This window comes from Macaca fascicularis, chromosome 4 (genome assembly GCF_037993035.2).
Source record: "Macaca fascicularis isolate 582-1 chromosome 4, T2T-MFA8v1.1".
Taxonomy (NCBI): Eukaryota; Metazoa; Chordata; class Mammalia; order Primates; family Cercopithecidae; genus Macaca; species Macaca fascicularis.
The window spans coordinates 101,433,633-101,457,543 of record NC_088378.1 but is presented as its reverse complement, the minus strand read 5'-3'; the positions used below and the strand labels follow the sequence as shown (position 1 = coordinate 101,457,543).

Genomic DNA, 23,911 nt, shown 5'->3' with positions numbered 1-23,911 from the left:
ATTTTAGCAGGTGAAAGGGAGACACCACATCTAGATCGGGGAGGGTGGAAGAAATTAGGGGTCATAAAGGAGGTGGCAAGGTTGAAGAGAGAAGTTCCAGGCCCAAGGAAGGAAATTAATAAAGGTATGAAGAGGAAAGGGAAGATGGAGAGCAGGCATGGGGAGTGAAGCAGCCAGATCACTGCAACAAGGCATTGTTCTCACCATAAGATAAGGGTAGGGTAGGCTGAACTTACGGGTGAGGAAGGCACAGCTGCTGGGTGGGAGAGTTTACTGGGCAGGCCCAGGGAAGCCATGGGACTCACCATGGGGGTCAGCGTGGGGGAGCACCTTGATCAGAGAGATTAGTTGTATTGGGATGATGAACTCAACACCGGTGGGAAGCTGGGATGGAAGAGGGCAAGACTAAAGGCAGTGATACCACTTAACTTTTCTATTCTAGGTGGAAACAAAAGCTACTAGGCTCTTACTTAGGAGATGACAGAAGATTTTGTTTTGTTTTGTTTTGTTTTGTTTGAGAAGGACTCTCACTCTGTCACTCAGGCTGGAGTGCAGTGAGATCTCAGCTCACTGCAGCCTCGACCTCCTGGGCGACCTCCTGGGCTCAAGTGATTCTCCCAACTCAGCCTCCTGAATAGCTGGGGCTACAGGTATGCACCACCATTCCCGGCTAATTTTTTGTATATTTTGTAGAGAACAGGTTTCACCATGTTGCCCAAGCTGGTCTCAAACTCCCGGGCTCAAGCCATCTACTCACCTTGACCTTCCAAAGTACTGGGATTATAGATGTGAGGCACTGTGCCTGGCCTGGTAGGAGGATTAACAAAAAAAAAAAAAATTCCAGGCCGGACATAGTGGCTCACACCTGTAATACCAGCACTTTGAAAGGCTGAGGCGGGAGGATCACTTGAACCCAGGAGACTAGACTGGACAACATAGTGAAAGCCCATCTCTACAAAATACAAAAATTATCTGGGCATGGTGGTGCAGACCTATAGTACCAGCTAGTCTGGAGGCTGAAGTGGGAGGCTCTCTTGAGCCTGCGAGGTAGAGGCTGCAGCGAGCTGTGATCGCGCCATGCCCTCTAGCCTGGGTGACAGAGTGATACTCTGTTTCAAAACTAAGAAAAAATTCCAGAGACGTGAAAAAACTGAAATGGAAGAGGCAGGTGGGGTTTTTGTTGTTGTTGTTGCTGCTTTTGTTTTTGTTTTTTGACGGGGTCTCCTTCTGTCGCCCAGGCTGGAGTGCAGTGGCGTGATCCTGGCTCACTGCAACCTCCATCTCCTGGGTGGAAGAGATTCTCCTGCCTCAGCCTCCCGAGTAGCTGGGAACCGCAGGTCTGCACCACCATGTCCAGCTAATGTTTTGTATTTTGTAAGACTAAAGGCATGCGCCACCATGCCCAGCTAATTTTTTTGTATTTTTAGTAGAGAAGGGGTTTCACCATGTTAGCCAGGCTGGTCTCAAACTCTTGACCTCAGGCAATCTGCCCGCCTCGGCCTCCCAAAGTGCTGGGATTACAGGTGTGAGCCACCGCGACTGGTCAGCAGGTGGTTGTTTTGACACAGAGTAGGGGGTTTGGTGAGAGGCTAGGGAGGAGGAACAAAAACGACTTTGGGCCAAGCCTCAGTGACTGTGGAAATGTACTTTTAAGAGAAATAAGAAGGTGGCAGCTGGTTTAATTTAGAATGGGGGTGGGAGAGTGAGGTTGGATTTAAATAGTCTCAGGTGCAGGCAAGACTAGCCAGCTGGGAATGTCCAGCAGGCAGCTGAAAACCTAGCAGTGATTACACAACAGCTTGGGCAATGTTTTTAAAACAATATTATTTGGCCAGGCACGGTAATCTCAACACTTTGGGAGGCCGAGGTGGGCGAATCACAAGGTCAGGAGTTTGAGACCAGCCTGGCAAACATGGTGAAACCCCATCTCTACTACAAATACAAAAATTAGCCGGGCATGGTGGTGCGTGCCTTCAGTCCCAGCTACTCAGGAGGCCGAGGCAGGGGAATCGCTGAACCTGGGAGGTGGAGGTTGCAGTGAGCCGAGATTGTGCCACTGCACTCCAGCCTGCAACAGAGCAAGACTCCGTCTGAAATAAATAAATAAATAAATCAAACAATATATTTATTTGAATAGGTCATACTGCCACATTTGGTAAAGTGAAAATTAATTCCCCTTCCTATCCCTAGTTGCCGATTTTCGCTCTACAGAGGTAACCATTGTTTGTGGAAAAATCCACTCAAACTGTGTTTTCTTTTTTTTTTGAGACCGAGATTCGCTCTTGTTGCCCAGGCTGGAGTGCAATTGTGTGATCTTGGCTCACTACAACCTCTGCCTCCCGGGTTCAAGCGATTCTCCTGCCTCAGCCTCCTGTGTAGCTGGGATTACAGACATGCGCCACCATGCCCGGCTAATTTTGCATTTTTAGTAGAGACGGGGTTTCTCCATGTTGGTCAGGCTGGTCTTGAACTTCTGACCTCTGGTGATCTGCCTGCCTCAGCCTTCCAAAGTGCTGGAATTACAGGCGTGAGCCACTGCAGTGGGCCAAATGTGTTTTTTTCTTTTTTCTTTCTTTCTTTCTTTTTTTTTTTTGAGACAGAGTCTCACTCTGTCGCCCAGGCTGGAGTGCAGTGGCATGATCTCGGCTCACAGCAAGCTCCACCTCCCAGGTTCATGCCATTCTCCTGCCTCAGCCTCCCGAGTAGGTGAGCTACAGGCACCTGTCACGATGCCCAGCTAATTTTTTTGTAGTTTTAGTAGAGGCGGGGTTTCACTCTGTTAGTCAGGATGGTCTTGATCTCCTGATCTTGTGATCCACCCACCTCGGTTTCCCAAAGTGCTGGGATTACAGGCGTGAACCACCACGCCCGGCCCAAATGTGTTTTTTTCTAATCTCTCATTCAACAACAATAAACACAGAAGACTTCTGTGATTAAAAGGGTGTGGGTTTTTCCTCACACACCAATTAAGCAATCAGTTCTGCAACAGACACCAGCTGGGTGTCTCCCAATTCAGTGCTGACACCGTCTACCTGGAGGGAGCATCAGATCCCACAGGTGGAAGGCCCAGTCCCCAAGATTGCCCACCACTGCAGACCCCAGTCCCAAGTCTAGGTTTCTGGAACTTGTGACTTGCTGGCTTCAAGTTGAGGTTTTCACAACCACCTCTTTTGGTTCAATCAATTTGCTAGAGTGGTTCGAAGAACTCAGGGAAACATTTATGTTTATCATTTATTATAAAGGATATTACAAAGGACACAGATGAAGAGACGCATAGGACAATATCTGGGGAAAGGGATGAGAAACTTCCAGGCCCTCTCTGGGCGTGCCACCCTCCAGGAACCTCCATGTGTTCAGCTATCAGGAGGCTTCCCAAACCCTGTCTTATTAGGCCTTTTATGGAGACTTCATTGGATAGTCATGATTAACAACCATGAAGAAATGTGATTGGACAGAAAGGGTGTGATCTAACACTAATAGACTCAGAGGGAAACCCAGCAAGACCTGTCCAGATTCTTCTTGGCCTCTCTGTGCGGCATTCTTTCCTCCAGGATATGGAGAGGACCTCTTCTCAAACGTGGGCATGGGGTCTTACGACCTATAGTCCAACAGGGTAGGCCACAGAATTTCTTTTTCTTTTTTTCTTTTTTTTTTTTTGAGACAGAGTCTTGCTGCGTCACCCAGGCTGGAGTGCAGTGGTGCAATCTCGGCTCACTGTAACCTCTGCCTCCCAGGTTCAAGTGATTCTCCTGCCTCAGCCTCCCGAGTAGCTGGGACCACAGGCGCCCGCCACCACGCCTGGCTCTTTTTTGTATTTTTAGTAGAGATGGGGTTTCACCATATTGGCCAGGCTGGTCTCGAACTCCTGACCTTGTGATCCTCCCACCTCGGCCTCCGAAAGTGCTGGGATTACAGGCGTAAGCCACCGTGACTGGCCACAGAATTTCTTTATGACCAGTTCCAAGACAGAATGGTGGGGGAAGATTCCTGCCTTAGGAGAAAAAGCAGCAGGTGAAGGGAGGGCAGGAGAGGATCAAAGAGATTCTGTTTCCTGAGGTTGCTTCTGAGGCCTAAAGGCACCCAACATAACAAGAGCTATGGGAGTTATGAGTCAGGAACCATGGAACCATGGATGAAAATCCATATCTATATCTATCTATAAAATCACACACTGTTTTCCAGTTTCTTATTAGAGATATTCTGTACACTTGTGATTTAATGTCCCCAGGAGATGTCTGTATTTTTATTTAAGGACTAGAGAAGACGTGTGTATATCTGAGACAAAAGGAAAAGAACAAGGGGAGAGACTGAAGAAGTAAATGAAAGAGGAGCTACTAACTGGGCGTGATAGCACATGCCTGTGTAATGCCAGCTACTTGGGAGGCTGAGACAGGAGGATCGCTTGAGCTCAGCTTGGGCAACAAAAGCAAGACCCTGTCTCAATTATTTATAAAAAGAAGAATTACTGAAGGAAGTTCTTAGAGGAGGTGGGAGAGAGAGAATCAGTGTAGCGTGGGCATATGCTTTAGCAAGAAGGTTTGACCCTATTCAGAGCTAGGCAGGGTAGGTTGACGGCAACAGAGATTTCTGATGCAGTATCCCTTAGGAGGCCCAAGTTCCTTGGCTTTGTGGTAGCAGAAATGTGTGTAGAGAAGACGATGGCTCAAGCAGGATGCAGAAAAGATGTCAAAGAGTCACAGTGGACACTAGGAAATGTCACAGAACTGTCAGATCCAAAAATCAATTCACAAAGGTTTATTTTGATGATTGATAAAGGAAACATTGCCATAGCAATTTAAAGCTATTTACAAATTTAAACATAAATTTACATAAATGTATTCACATCACATTAATCAGTTTTAAAATATTACAGGTAGTGTTGAACAGAAAACATAAGCGAAGTTTTAAGCCACATAGGTGCTCTGAAAGCATGCTCAACAACCACAACCACTGGAGGATGGCCCACTGGAAAAATATGATTTCAGGAACCAGAAGTAAAGATGATTACCCTAGTCTCAGGTGATGTGGCCTTTAAAAGTCACTTTAACTTTAAACTGCAACCACAAACTTCGATGAAGACAGACTGAACAAATAGTGAGAATTAGTTTTTAAAAAAATTCTCCTGCAGCTTCAAAAACACAGAACAGGCTGGGCACAGTGGCTCATGCCTGTAGTCTCAACACTTTGTGAGGCCGAGGCAGGAGGATCGCTTGAAGCCAGGAGTTCAAAACCAGCCTGGGCAACAAAACGAGACCCCATCTCTACAAAATACAAACAAACAAAACACAGCACTTAGAAATGTATACTGTGGTCCATGTGAGAGTAGATTTAAACTAGGATGATCTTATTTGTGATGGACTGGGCATCGCACTTTTCTTTTTTTTTTTTTTTTTGAGATGGAGTCTTGCTCCATCGCCCAGGCTGGAGTGCAGTGGTGCGACCTTGGCTCACTGCAACCTCCACCTCCTGGGTTCAAGTGATTCTCCTACCTCAGCCTCCTGAGTATCTGGGATTACAGGCGCCCGCAACCATGCCCAGCTAATTGTTTGTATTTTTAGTAGAGACGGGGTTTCACCATGCTGGCCAGGCTGGTCTTGAACTCCTGATCTCGTGATTCGACCACCTCGGCTTCCCAAAGTATTGGGATTACAGGCGTGAGCCACCATGCCCGGCCGCTTCGCACTTTTCTTTTGCAGGTTGCATGCCAGCCGATATTCCTCTGTGCTGGGAAGGGAAAGTCTGAGGATGTATCAAGACCACAGCAGTGGATCTCACTGCTCCTGCCTACTCAGGGCTTTATCTACACATTAATAGCCCCTCAGAGGAAAGGCACCAGCCGAAGAGTCGACACTGGCTCTGGGCTTGGATGCTGCCTCTGATAAATGCTGGGCACTCTGACCCTGAAGCCAGGGAGGGAGTGCCTGGCAGCTGCCTGGGTACACTCCCCTCAGTCTCGTTGCCAGGCCAAATTATACAGTGGATGGCAGCTCCACGGAGATGCTAAAGTTTGAGATCTAAGTGTCAGAGAGACCTGACAATTTTTATGAGGAAAGTGAACAACAGGTGTTTATCAATACCTGAGAATTATCATCTAGTTTAATTAAGCAAAGGTATTCAGAGCTCTGTTTCAGCTCATTCCCTTAAGTATGGCCCTAAAAAATCAACGGAACTCTCCTACTTCATGTTGCCCGACTTGCAGGCAGGTATGTGAACCTAAAGTAGAAGTCCTAGCATATATATTATTCACAATTAAACACGGTTCATTTTATTAATCTGGCAACTAGTGATACTTCATGATTACAGGCCTTAAAAATCTAATACAAGTACAATTAAAAAGACATAGAATGCTTACACAATACCGAAGGCACTTTGAGGTTACATGATAAATAAAAATACATTAATAGAGGCAGGATTATTTATTGGTTCCTTCAGTGTCTGTGTCCATGGTGATCATCGAGAGCCCAGTTTTGTACTTCACCTTTGGCGAATAGTGTAAAGAAAATGGCACCAAAAACGTTAATAGCAGCAGCAATATAGAACACGGTTTGCCATTCTCCAACAGTGTTCTGTACAGAAAGAAAAAAATGCAAGTGAAATAAAATTTTGTTTGTAGTTCACTTCATTAAAAAGATGATGTCACAAGACTGTTAAAACAGCCACATTATTCATAAAAGCCCCATCCCTGAAACAACCCAAATGTCCACCAGCAGTAGGACAATGGTATAGTTGTTCAATGGAATACGGTACAGCAATGAGAATGGGCTACAACATCATAAATACAGCTCACAAACAAAATGTGAAGCAAAAGAAGCCAGACAAAAAGGGTACATACTAAATGATTCCGTTTACATAAAGCTCAAAGTCAGACCATACTAATCTATGGGGTTAAAAGTTGGGAGAGTGGTTCCTCTTGCTGAGGCTGAAGAAAGAATAGCAGGAAGTGGTACCCGGGATCTTACTGAGGGAGGTAATACTCTGTTTCTTGATTGGGTGCTGGTTACACAGCTGTATTAACTTTGTGGAAATTCATCTAGCTGTACACTTTAGATTTGTGCATTTATTTATTTTTGTTTTTATTTTTGAGACAGAGTCTCACTCTGTCACCCAGGCTGGAATGCAGTGGCGCAATCTCGGCTCACTGCAGCCTCCACTTTCTGGGCTGAGGCGGTTCTCCCAACTCAGCTTTCCAAGGAGCTGGGATTAAAGGTGCATGCCACCATGCCTGGCTAATTTTCTTTGCTTTTTTAATTTTAATTTTTTTTTTAGTGGAGATGGGGTTTTGCCGTGTTTCCCAGGCTGGTCTTGAACTCCTGGGCTCAAGTGGTCTGCTCGCCTCAGCCTCCCACAGTGATGGTATTACAGGTGTGAGGCACCACGCCTGGCCTAGATTTGTGCATTTAAAAAAAGTTATACTTCAATAAAAAGTTTACTGTAGATAGATATACTTCAATAAAAAGTATACTGGTATGTCCCCGAATCATGCCTGACTAACACTAACACTAAGAAAGTTTTAGCCTGTGCATGGTCTCCCAGGGTCTTAGGTGAAAGGTGTCAGGTGGATCAAGTAAATATGGTTAAGATGAACTCAAGTTCAGCTCTGAGGATCTGCCACATCAGAGAGAGGCCTGGCAAGTATAAAAGATCTGAATGGCACATAAAGCAGGATATAACATGGGATCTGCCAGTAAGACAACTGTTCCGTGTATAATCCAATCCTGTGGCATAAAAATATCAGACAGTTATCCAAATTTCTGGGTCATGTGACTACCTTTAACAACCATTTTTTGGATTTTTTCAATTTCAGTCTAACCAGAGTGGTGACTATATTTGCAGCATTAAAAAAAACACACACACACACATGGCCGGGCGCGGTGGCTCCTGCCTGTAATCCCAGCACTTTGGGAGGCCAAGGTGGGTGGATCACGAGGTCAGATCGAGACCATCCTGGCTAACACGGTGAAACCCTGTCTCTCTCTATATTAAAAATATAAAAAACGAGCCAGGCGTGGTGGCCGGCGCCTGTAGTCCCAGCTACTCGAGAGGCTGAGGCAGGAGAATGGCGTGAACCCGGGAGGCGGAGCTTGCAGTGAGCCAAGATTGCACCACTGCACTCCAGCCTGGGCAACAGAGCGAGACTCCATCTCAAAAAAAAAAAAACACAAAAAAACGGGCTGGGTGTGGTGGCTCATGCCTGTAATCCCTGCACTTTGGGAGGCCAAGGTGGCTGGATCACCTGAGGTCAGGAGTTCAAGGCCAGCGTGGCCAACATGGCGAGACCCTGTCTCTACTAAAAATACAAAAATTAGCCAGGTGTGGTGGCAGGCACCTGTAATCCCAGTTACTCAGGAGGCTGAGGCAGGAGAATTGCTTGAACCCAGGAGGCGGAGGTTGCGGTGAGCTGAGGTCATGCCATTGCACTCCAGCTTGGGGAACAAGAGCGAAACTCTGTCTCAAAAAAACAAAACAAAACAAAAAAAACCAGGCTGGGCGCAGTGGCTCATGCCTGTAATCCCAGCACTTTGGGAGGCCGAGGTGGGCAGATCACGACATCAGGAGATCGAGACCATCCTGGCTAACAGGGTGAAACCCCATCTCTACTAAAAATACAAAAAATTAGCCAGGTGTGTTGGCCGGTGCCTGTAATCCCAGTTACCTGGGAGGCCGAGGCAGGAGAATGGCGTGAACCCAGGAAGTGGAGTTTGCAGTGAGCCGAGACTGTGCCATTGCACTCCAGCCTGGGCAACAGAGTGAGACTCTGTCTCACAAGAAACAAACAAACAAACAAACAAACAAACAAGTAGACCAGGCATGGTGGATGCCTGTAATCCCAGCACTTTGGGAGGCCGAGGTAGGTGGATACCTTGAGCCCAGGAGTTTGAGACCAGCGTGGGCGAGGTGGTGAAACTCCATCTCTACAAAAAATGGAAAAATTAGCCGGACATGATGGTGCACACCTGTAGTCCTAGCTACTTGGAAGGCTGAGGTAAGAAGATCACCTGAGCCTGGGGAGGTTGAGGCTGCAGTGAGCCATGATCGCGCCACCGCACTCTAGTCTGGGCGATGGAGACCCTGTCTCAAAAAACAAACAAAACTAAACAAGCAGTAGAACTAGCAATGAGGAAGTGAAAGAGAAGGCACTGGGAAGCCAGTAAGAGGTCATTTATTTGGGAAAACAGGAGAAACATGCAGAAAGAAACACCCTGTGGTGGTTATACTTGTCTGAGATGAATGCATTTTAGTGAAAAAAAGTCTTAGATACTCATCTTAAATTCTGCTGAGCAATCAGTCAATAATTACATCTTATACCAGAAAAATGTTTGAAACAGCTTCTTAGGATTACTAAGACAAAGGTGCCCTGTGTGGTCTCTGGGATAAAATAATACTTCAGTGTTATCTGAAGGCAATGAGTGAACTTAAAATCAATCATTGCACTAGAAGTCTCACACAGCTCCTAGTTTGTTTTTTAACAAAATTTCCACCAGTTTTTGGAGAATACTGTTTTGTTTATAACAACATCGAACCTTAGACACACTTTGAATTTTAATTATTGCATTATTTATTTATATGCTGACTCATGCCACAAAGTTTTTGAGGCAGTGCTCATTCCATAAAGTAAGAAATTACAGGCTAGGTGCGGTGGCTCACGCCTGATACCCCAGCACTTTGGGAGGCTGAGGCGGGTGGATCATTTGAAGTCAGGAGTTCGAGACCAGCCTGGCCAACATGGTGAAACCCCACCTGTATTAAAAATACAAAAATTAGCCGGGTGTGGTAGCACTTGCCTGTAGTACTAGCTACTTGGGAGGCTGAGGCAGGAGAATCGTTTGAACCCGGGAGGCGAAGGTTGCAGTGAGCTGAGATCACGCCACTGCCCTCCAACCTGGGGGACAAGTGAGACTTTGTCTCAAAAAAAAAAAAAAAAAAAAAAAGAAATTACAATTGTGAAGGCAAGTGTGTGCTTTTCCTTTTTTAAAATAATAAACTTTAGAGTTTTCTTTGGCTAGGTGCGGTGGCTCAGTCCTGTAATCCCAGCACTTTGGGAGGCCGAGGCAGGCGGATCACCTGAGGTTGGGAGTTCGAAACCAGCCTGACCAACATGGAGAAGCTCCATCTCTATTAAAAATACAAAATTAGCTGGGTGTGGTGGCGCATGCCTGTAATCCCAGCTATTTGGGAGGCTGAGGCAGGAGAATCACTGGAACCCGGGAGGCAGAGGTTATGGTGAGCTGAGATTGCGCCATTGCACTCCTGCCTGGGCAACAAGAGTGAAACTCCGTCTCAAAACACACACACACACACACACACACACACAAAAAAAAAAAAAAAAAAAAAAAAAAAACCAAAAACAAAAATTAGCCGGGCATTGTGGTGGGTGCCTGTAGTCCCAGCTACTCAGGAGGCTGAGGCAGGAGAATCGCTTGAACTTGGGAGGCAGAGGTTGCAGTGAGGTGAGACTGCACCACTGTACTGCAAACTGTGTAACAGAGTGCAACTCCATCTCGAAAACAAAATAAAATAAAATAAAATAAGTTTTATTTTTATTTTTATTTTTATTTTTATTTTTTTATTTATTTTTATTTTTTTTTTTTTTGAGACAGAGTCTCGCTCTGTCGCCCAGGCTGGAGTGCAATGGCCGGATCTCAGCTCACTGCAAGCTCCGCCTCCCGGGTTCACGCCATTCTCCTGCCTCAGCCTCCCGAGTAGTTGGGACTACAGGCGCCCGCCACCTCGCCCGGCTAGTTTTTTTTGTATTTTTTAGTAGAGACGGGGTTTCACCGTGTTAGCCAGGATGGTCTCGATCTCCTGACCTCGTGATCCGCCCGTCTCGGCCTCCCAAAGTGCTGGGATTACAGGCTTGAGCCACCGCGCCCGGCCTTATTTTTATTTTTTTTTTTGAGACGGAGTCTCGCTCTGTCACCCAGGCTGGAGTGCAGTGGCCGGATCTCAGCTCACTGCAAGCTCCACCTCCCGGGTTCACGCCATTCTCCTGCCTCAGCCTCCTGAGTAGCTGGGACTACAGGCGCCTGCCACCTCGCCCGGCTAAGTTTTTGTATTTTTAGTAGAGACGGGGTTTCACTGTGTTACCCAGGATGGTCTCGATCTCCTGACCTCGTGATCCGCCCGTCTCGGCCTCCCAAAGTGCTGGGATTACAGGCTTGAGCCACCGCGCCCGGCCAATAAGTTTTATTTTATTTATTTTTTTGAGACAGGGTCTCCTGCTCTCACCCAGGCTGGAGTGCAGAGGCGTGATCATAGCTCACTACAGCCTCAAACCCCTGGGCTCATGCATCCTCCTGCTTTAGCCTTCTAAGTAGCTGGGACTACAGGTGCAAACCACACCCAGCTAAAACAGTGATATCTTTTTAACAGCATTAAACAAATGCTATAACATATCCCAAATCAAGCGCAGTTCCCACTTGTAAACATAAAAGACTTTAATCAGGAATCCATATTTCCCTAGCAGAAGCGCTGGCATTATCAGTAAGTGAAACTAACACATGGTAGTGTGCTGACTTAGGTTCTGGTGTTGCCACCCCACTCCATGAGAACAAGGATAATGTTAAACATTTTGGACATGTCTATCCTGAGACACAGAACTTTAGAAAAAGCATTTCTACAACATTCCTTTTTATTAAGTGAGAGGAAATAGTAACAGGGAGGTACTGCATCACTTAAGGAATTAGAAACGGTAGATGTGGAGAAGAAATAGGAACACTATTTGTGGGGAACATATATATGTCTGAAATCAGTATATTTGGTAATAAGAAAGTCTGTAAGTATGTCCTGGAATTCTTTTTTTTTTTTTTTGAGGAGTGTCATTGTGTTGCCAGACTGGAGTGCAGTGGCGATCTCGGCTCACTGCAACCTCCGCCTCCTGGTTTCGAGCAATTCTCATGCCTCAGCCTCCTGAGTAGCTGGGACTACAGGAGCCTGCCACCACACCCGGCTAATTTTTGTATTTTTAGTAGAGACAGGGTTTCACCATCTTGGCCAGGATGGTCTTGATCTCCTGACTCTGTGATCTGCCCGTCTCAGCTTCCCAAAGTGCTGGGATTACAGGCGTGAACCACCACGCCCAGCCGTATGTCCTGAAATTCTAAGGATTACACATGGCGTTAATTTTATCACAGAGACAAAAGAGAAAATTACCTCTTTCAGAGGTTTGAGTTAGCCTCTTAAAGAATACCTTATATACCTTTTTTGAAGGTTAGAAAATCAAAGTTGAAAGGGGCCTTTGAGGCCTTATTTATTTATTTATTTTGAGACAGAGTTTTGCTCTTGTCACCCCGGCTGGAATGCAATGGCATGATCTCAGCTCACTGCAACCTCCCCCTCCCAGGTTCAAGCGATTCTTCTACCTGAGCCTCCTGAGTAGCTGGGATTATAGGTGCAAGCCACAAAGTCCGGCTACTTTTTTGTATTTTTAGTAGAGATGGAGTTTCACCATGTTGGCCAGGCTGGTCTCACACTCCTGACCTCAGGTGATCTGCCCGCCTCGGCCTCCCAAAGTGCTAGGATTATAGGTGTGAGCCACTGTGCCTGACAATGTATCTAGCATATTAATAAGCACCTAAGAAATGCCTGTTGAATAAATGTTTGACTGTTTCAGGGGTTACTAACCCTTAAGGTGGCTCATTCCATAAAGTAACAGCCTTGAACAAAGAATTTTCCCAGTGTCTCTTTATAACTTCTCTCAATCTGTCTTTGTGGAACTGCTGAGAATAAGTCTCCATCTTACATTTAGTAGCCTTTCAAATATGTGAAGACACCTTTTATGTCTTCCCAAATTTTCTGGTCCTCTAAACATTCTCGGTTATTTCAACTTTTCCTCATTAATTCTCACATGATTTCCTGATACCTCGCCTTCATGGGCCTACTTTTTGAATAATTTTACACTGTCAATTTTTATTTGTTCAAATCAAAAACAAAAATTATTTGTCTAGTATAATATCACAAATTTTTCTGAGATGGGATCTCACTCTGTCACCCAGGCTGGAGTGCAATGGCATGGTCTCGGTTTACTGCAACCTCCGCCTCCCAGGTTCAAGGGATTCTCCTGTCTCAGCTTCCTGAGTAGGGGACTACAGGCACGTGCCACCACACCTGGCTAATTTTTGTATTTTGAGTAGAGAAGGGGTTTCACCATGTTGGCGAGGCTGGTGTTGAACTCCCGACCTCGTGATCCGCCTGCCTCGGCCTCCCAAAGTGCTGGGATTACAGGCATAAGCCACCACGTCCCGCCAATATCAAAACTTTTAACTACTTGTGTGGTTTCAGCTACGTCTTCATTTGACTTAGTTCTATTGTTCTGTCTAAAATCCAAAAAGTGTTCTTTGAAAATATACTTTCCCATCCATTAAGGCATTTAGCTTTTTGTTGCTAAAAAGAATTTCATAAGAACATTTAGAATTTTACACTTAATTAAAATACACTGAACTTTGACACAGATGTGCAGCTCCAAAACCTTTCCAGTTTACAAGCAAATTATCTACTTACATCAGGGGTCAGACTTTTAGCAATGACGGGCCCAATCATTCCTGGAATAGTGGCAAATGTATTTGTGATGCCCAGGAGGATACCAGCATACCTGTAGAAACATTTTCATAGAAGTTTATTATTGTGCTACACATTTAAACAGCTTCATTCTTTCCTTCTTCTTTTTTTTCGAGACAGTCTCACTCTGTGGCCCAGGCTGGAGGGCAGTGGCATGATCTCAGCTCACTGCAGCCTCTGCCTCCCGGGTTCAAGCGTGCCTTAGCCTCCTGAGTAGCAGGGACTACAGGCATGCACCATCATGCTGGGCTAGTTTTGTATTTTTAGTAGAGCCGGGGTTTCACCATGTTGGCCAGGCTGGTCTCGAGCTCCTGACCTCAAGTGATCTGCCTGCGTCAGCCTCCCAAAGTGCTGGGATTACAAGTGTGAGCCACCGCGCCTGGCCGCTTCTTTCAATAGACAGCTATTCTGCTCCAGGTTGTGTTCTTGTGAAATTTTATGTCTAAATAAAATGTCCTATTGAAATGGGATTTTATATTCAGCTGGTGAAAAACTTGCATTTCAATAGTTAAGTAGCATTTTAACATTACATAGAGGAACACAGCCATGGAAATAACCCCTTTTATAACGATATAGGAAAGTTCTGAGATATCATTTTCATACAGAAAGCATGGCATGTCTAGCTTAAAGTTTTTTAAGTTAAAAAAAAGTTTATTTCCTGATTTGAAAATTCAATTGTAATTAATTTTTGAAAATTAATAAGAAAAAAGAAAAAATAAGTAAAATTACCTATAATCCTATAATTCTTCCTCATAGAGATAATCAACATTAACATTTTTGTAATATCCTAATTATTTTTTGCTATCTCTATATATTTCGAGCATATTATTATAGACATGAGATCATATAAAACATACAATTTACTTGTTCCATTAATTTGCTTTTTTTTTGAGATGGAGTCTCTGTTGCCCAGGCTGGAGTACAGTGGCGCAGTCTCGGCTCATTGCAACCTCCGCCTCCCGGGTTCAAGTGATTCTTCTGTTTCAGCTTCCTGAGTAGCTGGGACTACATGCACGTGCCATGTAGGTCAGGCTGGTCTTGAACTCCTGATCTCAGGTGATCCACCTGCCTTGGCCTCCCAAAGTGCTGGGATTACAGGTGTGAGCCACTGTACCTGGCCTAATCATTCATTTTTTAAATTGCTGCCTCTTTTTTTTTTTTCTGGAAACAGAGTTTCGCTTTTGTTGCCCAGACTGGAGTGCAATGGCATGATCTCAGCTCACTGCAACTTCCACCTCCCCGGTTCAAGTGATTCTCCTGCCTCAGCCTCCTGAGTAGCTGGGATTACAGGCATGCACCACCATACCTGGGTAATTTTGTATTTTTAGTAGAAATGGGGTTTCACCTTGTTGGTCAGGCTGGTCTCGAACTCCTGACCTCAGGTGATCCGCCCACCTTGGCCTTCCATAGTGCTGGGATTATAGGTGTAAGCCACTGCACCCGGCCTAAAATTGCTGTCTCTTTACTAGGATGTTTGTCCTGTATATATTCATGAATTCTGGACTGTGAAGATTGTATCTCTTAGGTATCGTTTTGCATAATCTTATACCTCCTGTATTTCCTGTACACTGATAGTTTCTAGACCCTAAATCCTAGGGCGTTCATTAGATTTAGGTTTAATGTTTTTGGTAAAACAAACAAACAAACAAATAAAAAAAAAACTTAAAGTGGCGGAGGAGTTCAGTTAAAAAAATTCTGCTTAACTAATTTGGTTATGTATAAAGATCACAAAGTTTTTTTTTTTTTTTTTTTGAGACGGAGTCTCGCTCTGTCGCCCAGCCCAGGCTGGAGTGCAGTGGCGCGATCTCGGCTCACTGCAAGCTCCGCCTCCTGGGTTCACGCCATTCTCCTGCCTCAGCCTCCCGAGTAGCTGGGACTACAGGCGCCCACAACCGCGCCCGGCTAATTTTTTGTATTTTTAGTAGGGTTTCACCGTGGTCTCGATCTCCTGACCTTGTGATCCGCCCGCCTCGGCCTCCCAAAGTGCTGGGATTACAGGCGTGAGCCACCGCACCCGGCAAGATCACAAAGTTTTATGTTCAAGACTTGTGCATACACACAGCACTATAACAAAACCATGAGGCACAGATCTTTTTGGCTTATCCCCTTTAGGGAGTGTATCTAAATTAACCAAGCTTGGCAGAGCCTCTCTTTTTTTTTTTTTCTTTTTAAACCATTAACACCTTGGCAGTAAGAGGAGTCAACTGCAATGCTGCCAGCCTTTCCAGTGACAGATATTAAGTGCAGACGAATGCCGTGAAATTCTAAATGTCAGCAACAAGAAGCTCATTCAAGTACTTATATTTCACTTGGCCAGGACAGGCCATGAAAGATTGATGACTACTTGGAAGAAAACAAGTTGTATGGACTCAGTCTGGAGTCTGTGCTGTTGGAACACTACTGGAATTAATAGCTGAAAATCTATCTAATTCCCATGAATCCGGGCAACAAAATTACCATAGAAAAATCTCTATTTTGGGGCCAGGTGTGGTGGTGCATGCCTGTAATCCCAGCATTTTGGGAGGCCGAGGTGGGTGAATTGCTTGAGCCCAGGAGTTTGAGACCAGCCTGGGCAACATGGTGAAACCCTCTCTCTACAAAAAATAAAAAAACACACACAAAAATTAGCTGGGTGTGGTGGCTCATGCTGTAGACCTGCTACTCAGGAGGCTGAGGTGGGAGGATTGCAAGAGGATTGCTTTAGACTGCAGTGAGCCATGATCTTGCTACTGCACTCCAGCCTGGGTGACAGGGGGTGACCCTGTCTCAAAAAATAATAAATTAATAAAATAAAATCTCTATTTCAGTCTATAGAAGTAAAGGCCTATAAAATCCAAGTACACATTTATATGTTAATAGGAATATTATTTATTGGAAAACCTTGTATCTATTTACTTTTTATTGGAAAACCTTATATCAGACATGTTTATAAGGGTTTTATATATCATATTATATCATTTTAATTATAAAATCAACCCCATGAGGTACGATTATTTTCATTTTATTTTTTAAATTTTAAAATTTTATTAATTTTTTTAGAGATGGGGTCTTGCTATATTGTCCAGCCAGGTCTTGAACTGCTGGGTCCAAGTGATCATCCTACCTTGGCCTTCCAAAGTCTTGGGATTACAGGTGAGAGCCACCGCAACCAGCTGGATTATCTTCATTTTACAGATGAAAAAAACCCATAAAATGTCACCCAATTTGTCTGATTCTGAATCAGTACTTAATATTATAATGTTATAATCTACAATGCTACCTTGTTAAAAAAACAAAACAAAACAAATAAAACAGTAATCACTGAACCCAATCTGTAGGAAAGATAAATTTTCTCATGCTTCACTTTTCACCACAAGCCCTGGTGTTGAACGCTTGTTTATGGTCCTCGAGTGCTCCTGTTCTAACTAGTAGAGTGTTACACTGAATGGGCCCAACTATGAAAAACATAAGATATGTAACCCCCAATAAGATACGTAGCCACGTAGCCAAGACTCCTGCAACTAGAAATAACTGGTGTGCTTTGAACCAAGAAATCCCAGTTGGAAAAGAGAAACTAAAAAGCTCATCTGAAGAGCTGAATCAAAATATAAGAAAGTTATCCTTTGAGCTAGAACTGCAAGGTTTAAAAACACACACACACACACACACACACACACACACACACACACTCTAAGGGAGATAAATAATTTCGATTTTGAGCTGAACCCAAGAGGCGGAGGTTGTGGTGAGCTGAGATCGCAGCATTGCACTCAAGCCTGGGCAACAAGAGCGAAACTCCGTCCCAAAAACAAAATGAAACAAACAACAAATAATAATAATACTTTTGACTTTGATGAGATTTATTTATTTATTTTATTTTTTTGAGACTGAGGTTTGCTCTGTAGCCCAGGCTGGAGTGCAGGAGCACAATCTCTGCTCACTGCAACCTCCGAACTACCGGGTTCAAGCAATTCTCATGCTTCAGCTTCCTGAGTAGCTGGGATTATAGTTGCCCACCACCACACCTAGATAATTTTTTAGTTTTAGTAGAGATGGGGTTTCACCATGTTGGCTAGGCTGGTCTGGAGCTCCTGACCTCAAACGATCCACCTGCCTCAGCCTCCCAAAGTGCGGGGATTACAGGCGTGAGCCGCCTGGCCCGGCCTACTTCCATTTGAATAGTTGTGTCTCAGTCAGCTGAGAGCAAGTACAGCAGTCCTCATTATCTGAGGCATAAAGGCACTTGCTTATCATCCTCCTAACTGCTACAACTATTTGCTGGCATCATTTATGTTACTAAAACTGTTTAGCTTCTTATGATATCTAGATAAATGTCTTTTTTGGCTTATAAGACTCATAAGATTTCAGGGTTGGACCTGGGTCTTTAAGATGTAGACTTCAACCATCCACCTGATGGTTGAAGCTCAGGCACAGGATTCCACCTGCTGCCTGTCCAGCATTATACTTCATGACATGAAGCACCATCCTCCAGGCCAGCTTACGCTTACACAGATGCCAGCAGGAATCATGTTACTTTCATGTTTGTGTCTTCAACATCTGGTACAGTGCCTGGCACAGTGTTTCTCAAATGACTAGATCCGTTAATCAGCATGCTATTACACTGAAATTTAGTAGTGACAAATTTATCTAATTGTACATCCAATTCATCTTTCTCCACCTTGTCCAAAAGGGTATCTATCATAGGAGACCTGGCTGAAGTCCTGACATATCAAATCTACTATATTTTCTTTATTCTATTAGGCTAAAAATTACATTGAGAAATTAGACCGTTTTGCCATTTTGGCTCTTAGTGACCCAGTGGTGGCTCTTTAGTGGTCAGCATTTTCCTTTCTGAAAGCACACCAATCATCACTTTAATATTTTACTTGGATTGATCTGTGACCCTGGTCACCACACCTGACTCAATTACAGAAAACAATTACATTTATTGCATTATATGCAAATACATTTATTGCATTATGAGCAAAGTGTTGTGTGTGTGCTCTATTTAATCTTCACAATGATCTTACTAGGTAGGTACCATGGATATTTGTTTTTTTTTTTTCTATTTTCATCCTTTGACAATAGTGCTAATTTTCTTTCTTTTTTTTGAGATGGAGTTTCACTCTTATCACCCAGGCTGGAGTGCCATGGCCCACCGCAACCTCCACCTCCCAGGTTCAAGTGCTTTTCTGCCTCATCCTTCCAAGTAGCTGGGATTACAGGTCCTAAAAATACAAAATTACACCCCACCTGGCTAATTTTGTATTTTTAGTAGAGACAGAGTTTCACCATGTTGGCCAGGCTGGTCTTGAACTCCTGACCTCAGGTGATCTGCCCGCCTTGGTCTCCCAAAATGATGGGATAACAGGCATGAGCCATTGCACCTGGCCAATCAGAGCTCCAATTTTTATCCGATGATCCAATTTTCTTTCATTGCCAGTTCAAGAGAGCAGGGTTGGGGGCCCTCATCAGATTCCAGAGATTCTGACAAGACTTCAGGAACCTGATGAATCCTAAGCTACCTTTCAGATTTATTAAATGGAATGGGTGACTTACCACCTTCCTCTGGCTGGATGGCTGCTGAACCAATTTTATGTTCCTTATAATTTTTTTTTTTTTGAGATGGAGTCTCACTTTGTCACCCAGGCTGGAGCACAGTGGTGCAATCTCGGCTCACAGCAAACTCCACCTCCCAGGTTCAAGCAATTCTCCTGCCTCAGCCTCCTGAGTAGCTGGGATTATAGGTGTGTGCTACCATGCCCAGCTAATTTTTGTATTTTTAGTAGAGACAGGGTTTCATCATGTTGGCCAGGCTGATCTCGAACTCCTGACCTCAGGTGATCCACCCGCCTCAGCCTCCCAAAGTGTTGGGATTACAGGCGTGAGCCACCACACCTGGCTCAAAAATGACTCATGTTTATTCACATCTTCATGTGTTATAGTGGAGGTTATCGATGGATTCCTCAGCATCCATTCCCACTCTCCACCTCCATCTGTGTAGTAATAATGACATCTGAGGGGCACTGACCCTTTGACCTCTAACTTTTGGGGTAGGTGCTGATTTTCCTAAAGTCACATGACATTCTCTTGGCCATTGGGGTTGGTTCATGTGACTCAGTTTGGGTCAACCAAAATGAAGCCCAGGACTTATTTCCATGGTTGAGAGAGGAAAAGATCTTTTTCTTTCTGCTTGATGTGAATGAAGAAGCATGTAGTCCTGATTGTTGCTGGCAATCATTTCATTGTGTGATTTTATAAGCAGACCCAGTCTTAGGATAAAACTACTACTGTAAAAGACAGAGAGTGAGAAAGAAACAATCTATGGTGATATTAGTAGGCAGCTGGATATCAGCTCTTGCCTGAAGCCTATTATCTCTGGATACAATTAAGTGAATCAATAGATTATGCTGTTCAGCCCAGTTTGAGTTAGAATTTCTATACTTCAACTAAAAACATCCTAAGTGATAACATAGCCTAGAACTATTTCTCGAACTCTCAATTCCCATATCCCTTTGACTGTTCGTCAACTCTAGGCTTGACAAAACCTCAAGTCTTGGCCAGGCGCTGTGGCTCACGCCTGTAATCCTAGCACTTTTCGGGGGCTGAGGTGGGAAGATCACTTGAGGCCAGGAGTCTGAGACCACCCTGGACAAGACAGGGAGACCCCATCTCCACAAAGTATTTTTTGAAAAATGAACCAGGCATGGTGATGTGTGCCTGTAGTCCCAGCAACTCAGGAGGCTGAGCAGGAAGGATTACTTGATCCCAGGAGTTCAAGGCTACAGTGAACTACAATGGCATCACTGCACTCTAGCCTGGGTGACAGAGTGGAGCTTATCTTAAGAGTATTTATTGAAGGGATAGGAGGCTGAAGATTCATAGAAATCAGAAGATTCTGTAGCAGTCCAGGTGTGAAGATTTTGAGGTAGTGAAAAGAGTGTAAGAGTCCATCTGTCTTTTCTCCAAAATAAATTCATATCCATTATTTTTACAAATAAAGTGTATTAAAACTTTTGGGTTAAAATATTTACACAGCTCCCTTATTTACCTTGTCAACTGGCACAAAATGGTTCTAGAAGTATGTGACTCAAAGAATGTTTCCAGAGAGGTAGCTGTAGAAAGAATTTTGGGCTTAAAAGTAAAAATTTTAGGTTCAAGTTTTGGCTCTATCATTTATTATATTAGTTGTGTGCTGTAAGATAAATCACTTCTCTTAAGTTTCTTTAGCATTCAAATAGGGCAAAAATACTTCATAGGCATGCTTTAAGGGTAAAATGGATAGTGTTTATGAAAGTGATGTGTAAACTATCAAGTGCTACACAAATATATTTGCACATAGGTAATACAGTTAGACAAATCAATTGGTCTACTCTTTGACATTCATTCATCTGACAAAATGCCTACTGCATGCCAAGTGCTATGGTGAGCCCTGAGGACAATAAGGGAGTTTCTGCCTTCACAGAGTTCCTAGTCTAGCTGGGTGAACAGACACAGTTATAATGAGTTATTGCAATGTTCTAATGAGAGCACTGTGGACAGAGGTGATGACAGTTAAAAGTTTAAATTTAGAAACAACATCCTGCTTTAATTATTGTGTAAATTAAAATCTTGTAAAGAATTTAAAGTCATTCCTATAGTAGTAAAATCCATAGAGGCAGAAAGCAGAATATTGGTTGTCAGGGCCTGGGAAAAGGGAGAAATGGGAGATAGTGTGTAATGGGTACGGTTTCTGTTGAGAAGATGAAATTGTTCTACAGATTGTTGGTGGTGCTAGTTATGTAACAATGTGAACACTTAATGCCACAGAACTGTATACTTAAAAATGTTAAGTTTTATGTTATATCTATTTTATCAGGGTTTTTTTTTTTTTTTTTAGACGGAGCCTTGCTCTTGTTGTCCAGGCTGAAGTACAATGATGTGATCTCGGCTCACTGCAACCTCTGCCTCCTGGGTTCACGTGATTCTCCTGCCTCAGCCTCCTGAGTAGCTGGGATTACAGGTGCCCGCCACCATGCCTGGCTAATTTTTGTATTTTTAGTAGAGATAGGGCTTCGCCATGTTGACCAGGTTGGTCTCAAACTCCTGACCTCAGGTGATCCGCCCGCCTCGGCCTCCCAAAGTGGTGGGATTACAGGCGTGAGTCACCGCGTCTGGCCTTTTATCAGGATTTTTAAAAATACAATTTAAAGTCAATCACAGCAAATCTTTATATTAGTACTCACGAAGGAGCAATATCCAGATGGTTAATGCTAAATCCAGAAGAGCAAAAGCCTCCCAGTGTTGTTGATATAGTTAGGAAAGCAACGGCCAAAGAATAATCACAGCCAATGAAGCCAGCAGCTACCAGGAATACTGCAGGTCCAATCATTCCTAGAGTTAAAAAGTTATAAAAGGGAAAAATACCCAGCATTAATATTTGCTCTGCCTTAATATGGTATAAGTCTGAAATTTGAAATTGCTGCCACCTACTGTAGAAACACTATATTGCCTGGAAGACTAACAGATTTCATGGAAAAACAAAACAAAACTGCTGGAAAACATGGGCGTAATACAACTAATATACTATAAAAGGAAAATCTCATTATGCAATGTTATTAAATCTACGTGTGGCCAAAACTCAGCTAAAATTCCATGGTGTTAGAGAAGAACGAGACAAGAACAACTTAAAAATACGTTTCTAGAGAGAAGCAATAGCTGACAACAGAATGTGATTTAAAATACATATAACCAAAGGAGATAAACTAAATAATAGACTCTATTGGATGAGGTTAGAAAAAGACTCCATCTTGCCTGGGTGTGGCAGCTCACCCCTGTAATCTCAGCACTTTAGGAGGCTGAGGTGGGAGAATCACTTGAGGCCAGGAGTTTGAGGCCAGTCTGGGCAACACAGCAAAACCCTGTCTCTAAGAAATATTAAAAACAAAATTCACCAGGCATGGTGGTGCACACCTGCAGTCCTGGCTGCTCAGGAGGCTGAGGCGGGAGGATTGCTTGCGCCCAGAAGTTCAAGGTTACAGTGAGCTATGATGGCACCACTGCACTCCAGCCTGGGTTGTCAGAGCAAGACCTTGTCTCTCTTTTTTTTTTTTTTTTGAGACGGAGTCTTGCTCTGTCACCCAGGCTGGAGAGCAGTGGCATGATCTCGTCTCACTGCAAGCTCCACCTCCCAGGTTCATGCCATTCTCCCACCTCAGCCTCCTGAGTAGCTGGGACTACAGGCACCCGCCACCACGCCTGGCTAATTTTGTTTTTTTATTTTTGGTAGAGATGAGGTTTCACCACGTTAGCCAGGATGGTCGCAATCTCCTGACCTCGTGATCTGCATGCCTCGGCCTCCCAAAGTGCTGGGATTACAGGCGTGAGCTACCGCGCCTGGCTAGAGACCTTGTGTCTTAAAAAGATTTAAAAAAAATCTCTGTCTTCATTCTCTCTCCCTCTCTCTCTCTCTCTCTTTTTTTTTTTTTTTTTGAGACAGAGTCTTGCTCTGTCGCCCAAGCTGGAGTGTAGTGGCATGATCTGGGCTTACTGCCACCTCCGCCTCCTGGGTTCAAGTGATTCTCCTGCCTCAGCCTCCTGAATAGCTGGAATTACAGGCCTGGGCCACCACACCCAGCTAATTTTTGTATTTTTAGTAGAGCCGGTATTTCACCATGTTGGCCAGGCTGTCCTCGAACTCCTGACCTCAAGTGATCCCCCCACCTTGGCCTCCCAAAGTGCCAGGATTACAGGTGTGGGCCACCATGCCTGGCTTTGGTTTTTTTTTTCTTCCCCACATAATCTGCAGGAATCCTCCCTAGTATTAACAACTGATAAGAATACACATTGGTCATTACAGGCAGTTAAGCGTAAAATACAGTAAGGGACTTAATGAGTGGGCTGTCAGTTTTTCTGTGTCTATAGCAGTGCTATCCAATAGCTCTCTGTGATGATGGAAATGTTGTATTTGTATATACTGCAACTGAGGAACTTTTAAAAAAATTTCAATTAAATTTATTATTTATTTATTTTCTTATTTTTTTGAGACAGGGTCTCACTCTGTCATCAGGCTGGAGTGCAGTGGAACGATCATGGCTTACTGCAGCCTTGACTTTCCAGGCTCAAGTGATCCTCTGCCTTGGCTTCTTGAGTAGCTGGCACTACAGGTGCACACCACCATGTCTGATTTAATTTCATTTCATTTCCTTTATTTATTTATTTTGAAATAGGCTCTCATTCTGTTACCCAGGCTGGAGTGCAATGGCGCAATCTCAGCTCACTGCAACCTCCGCCTCCCAGGTTCAAGCAAGTCTTGTGCCTCAGCCTCCTGAGTAGCTGGGATTACAGGCGTGTGCCACCATGCCTGGCTAATTTTTTTTTTCCACTCTTTTTGCCCAGA

At 44.1% G+C, this 23,911-nt stretch overlaps 1 protein-coding gene across 7 annotated transcripts in view; it reads right to left on the bottom strand.

Annotated features, from left to right (window-relative positions):
• Window positions 1–4,740: 4,740 nt before the first annotated feature.
• The window catches only part of SLC17A5 (solute carrier family 17 member 5), a 61,382-nt gene continuing 42,211 nt past the window's right edge, over window positions 4,741–23,911 (bottom strand). For all 7 annotated transcript variants that reach the window (XM_005552545.4, XM_074037658.1, XM_005552548.4 and 4 more), the window contains 3 exons: window positions 21,759–21,906; window positions 13,498–13,588; window positions 4,741–6,566 (listed from right to left, as the gene is read on the bottom strand). In XM_005552545.4, coding sequence (XP_005552602.2) covers window positions 6,429–6,566; window positions 13,498–13,588; window positions 21,759–21,906 — 377 coding nt within the window. In that variant the 3' untranslated portion in view covers window positions 4,741–6,428. The remainder of the gene's footprint in view (window positions 6,567–13,497; window positions 13,589–21,758; window positions 21,907–23,911) is intronic.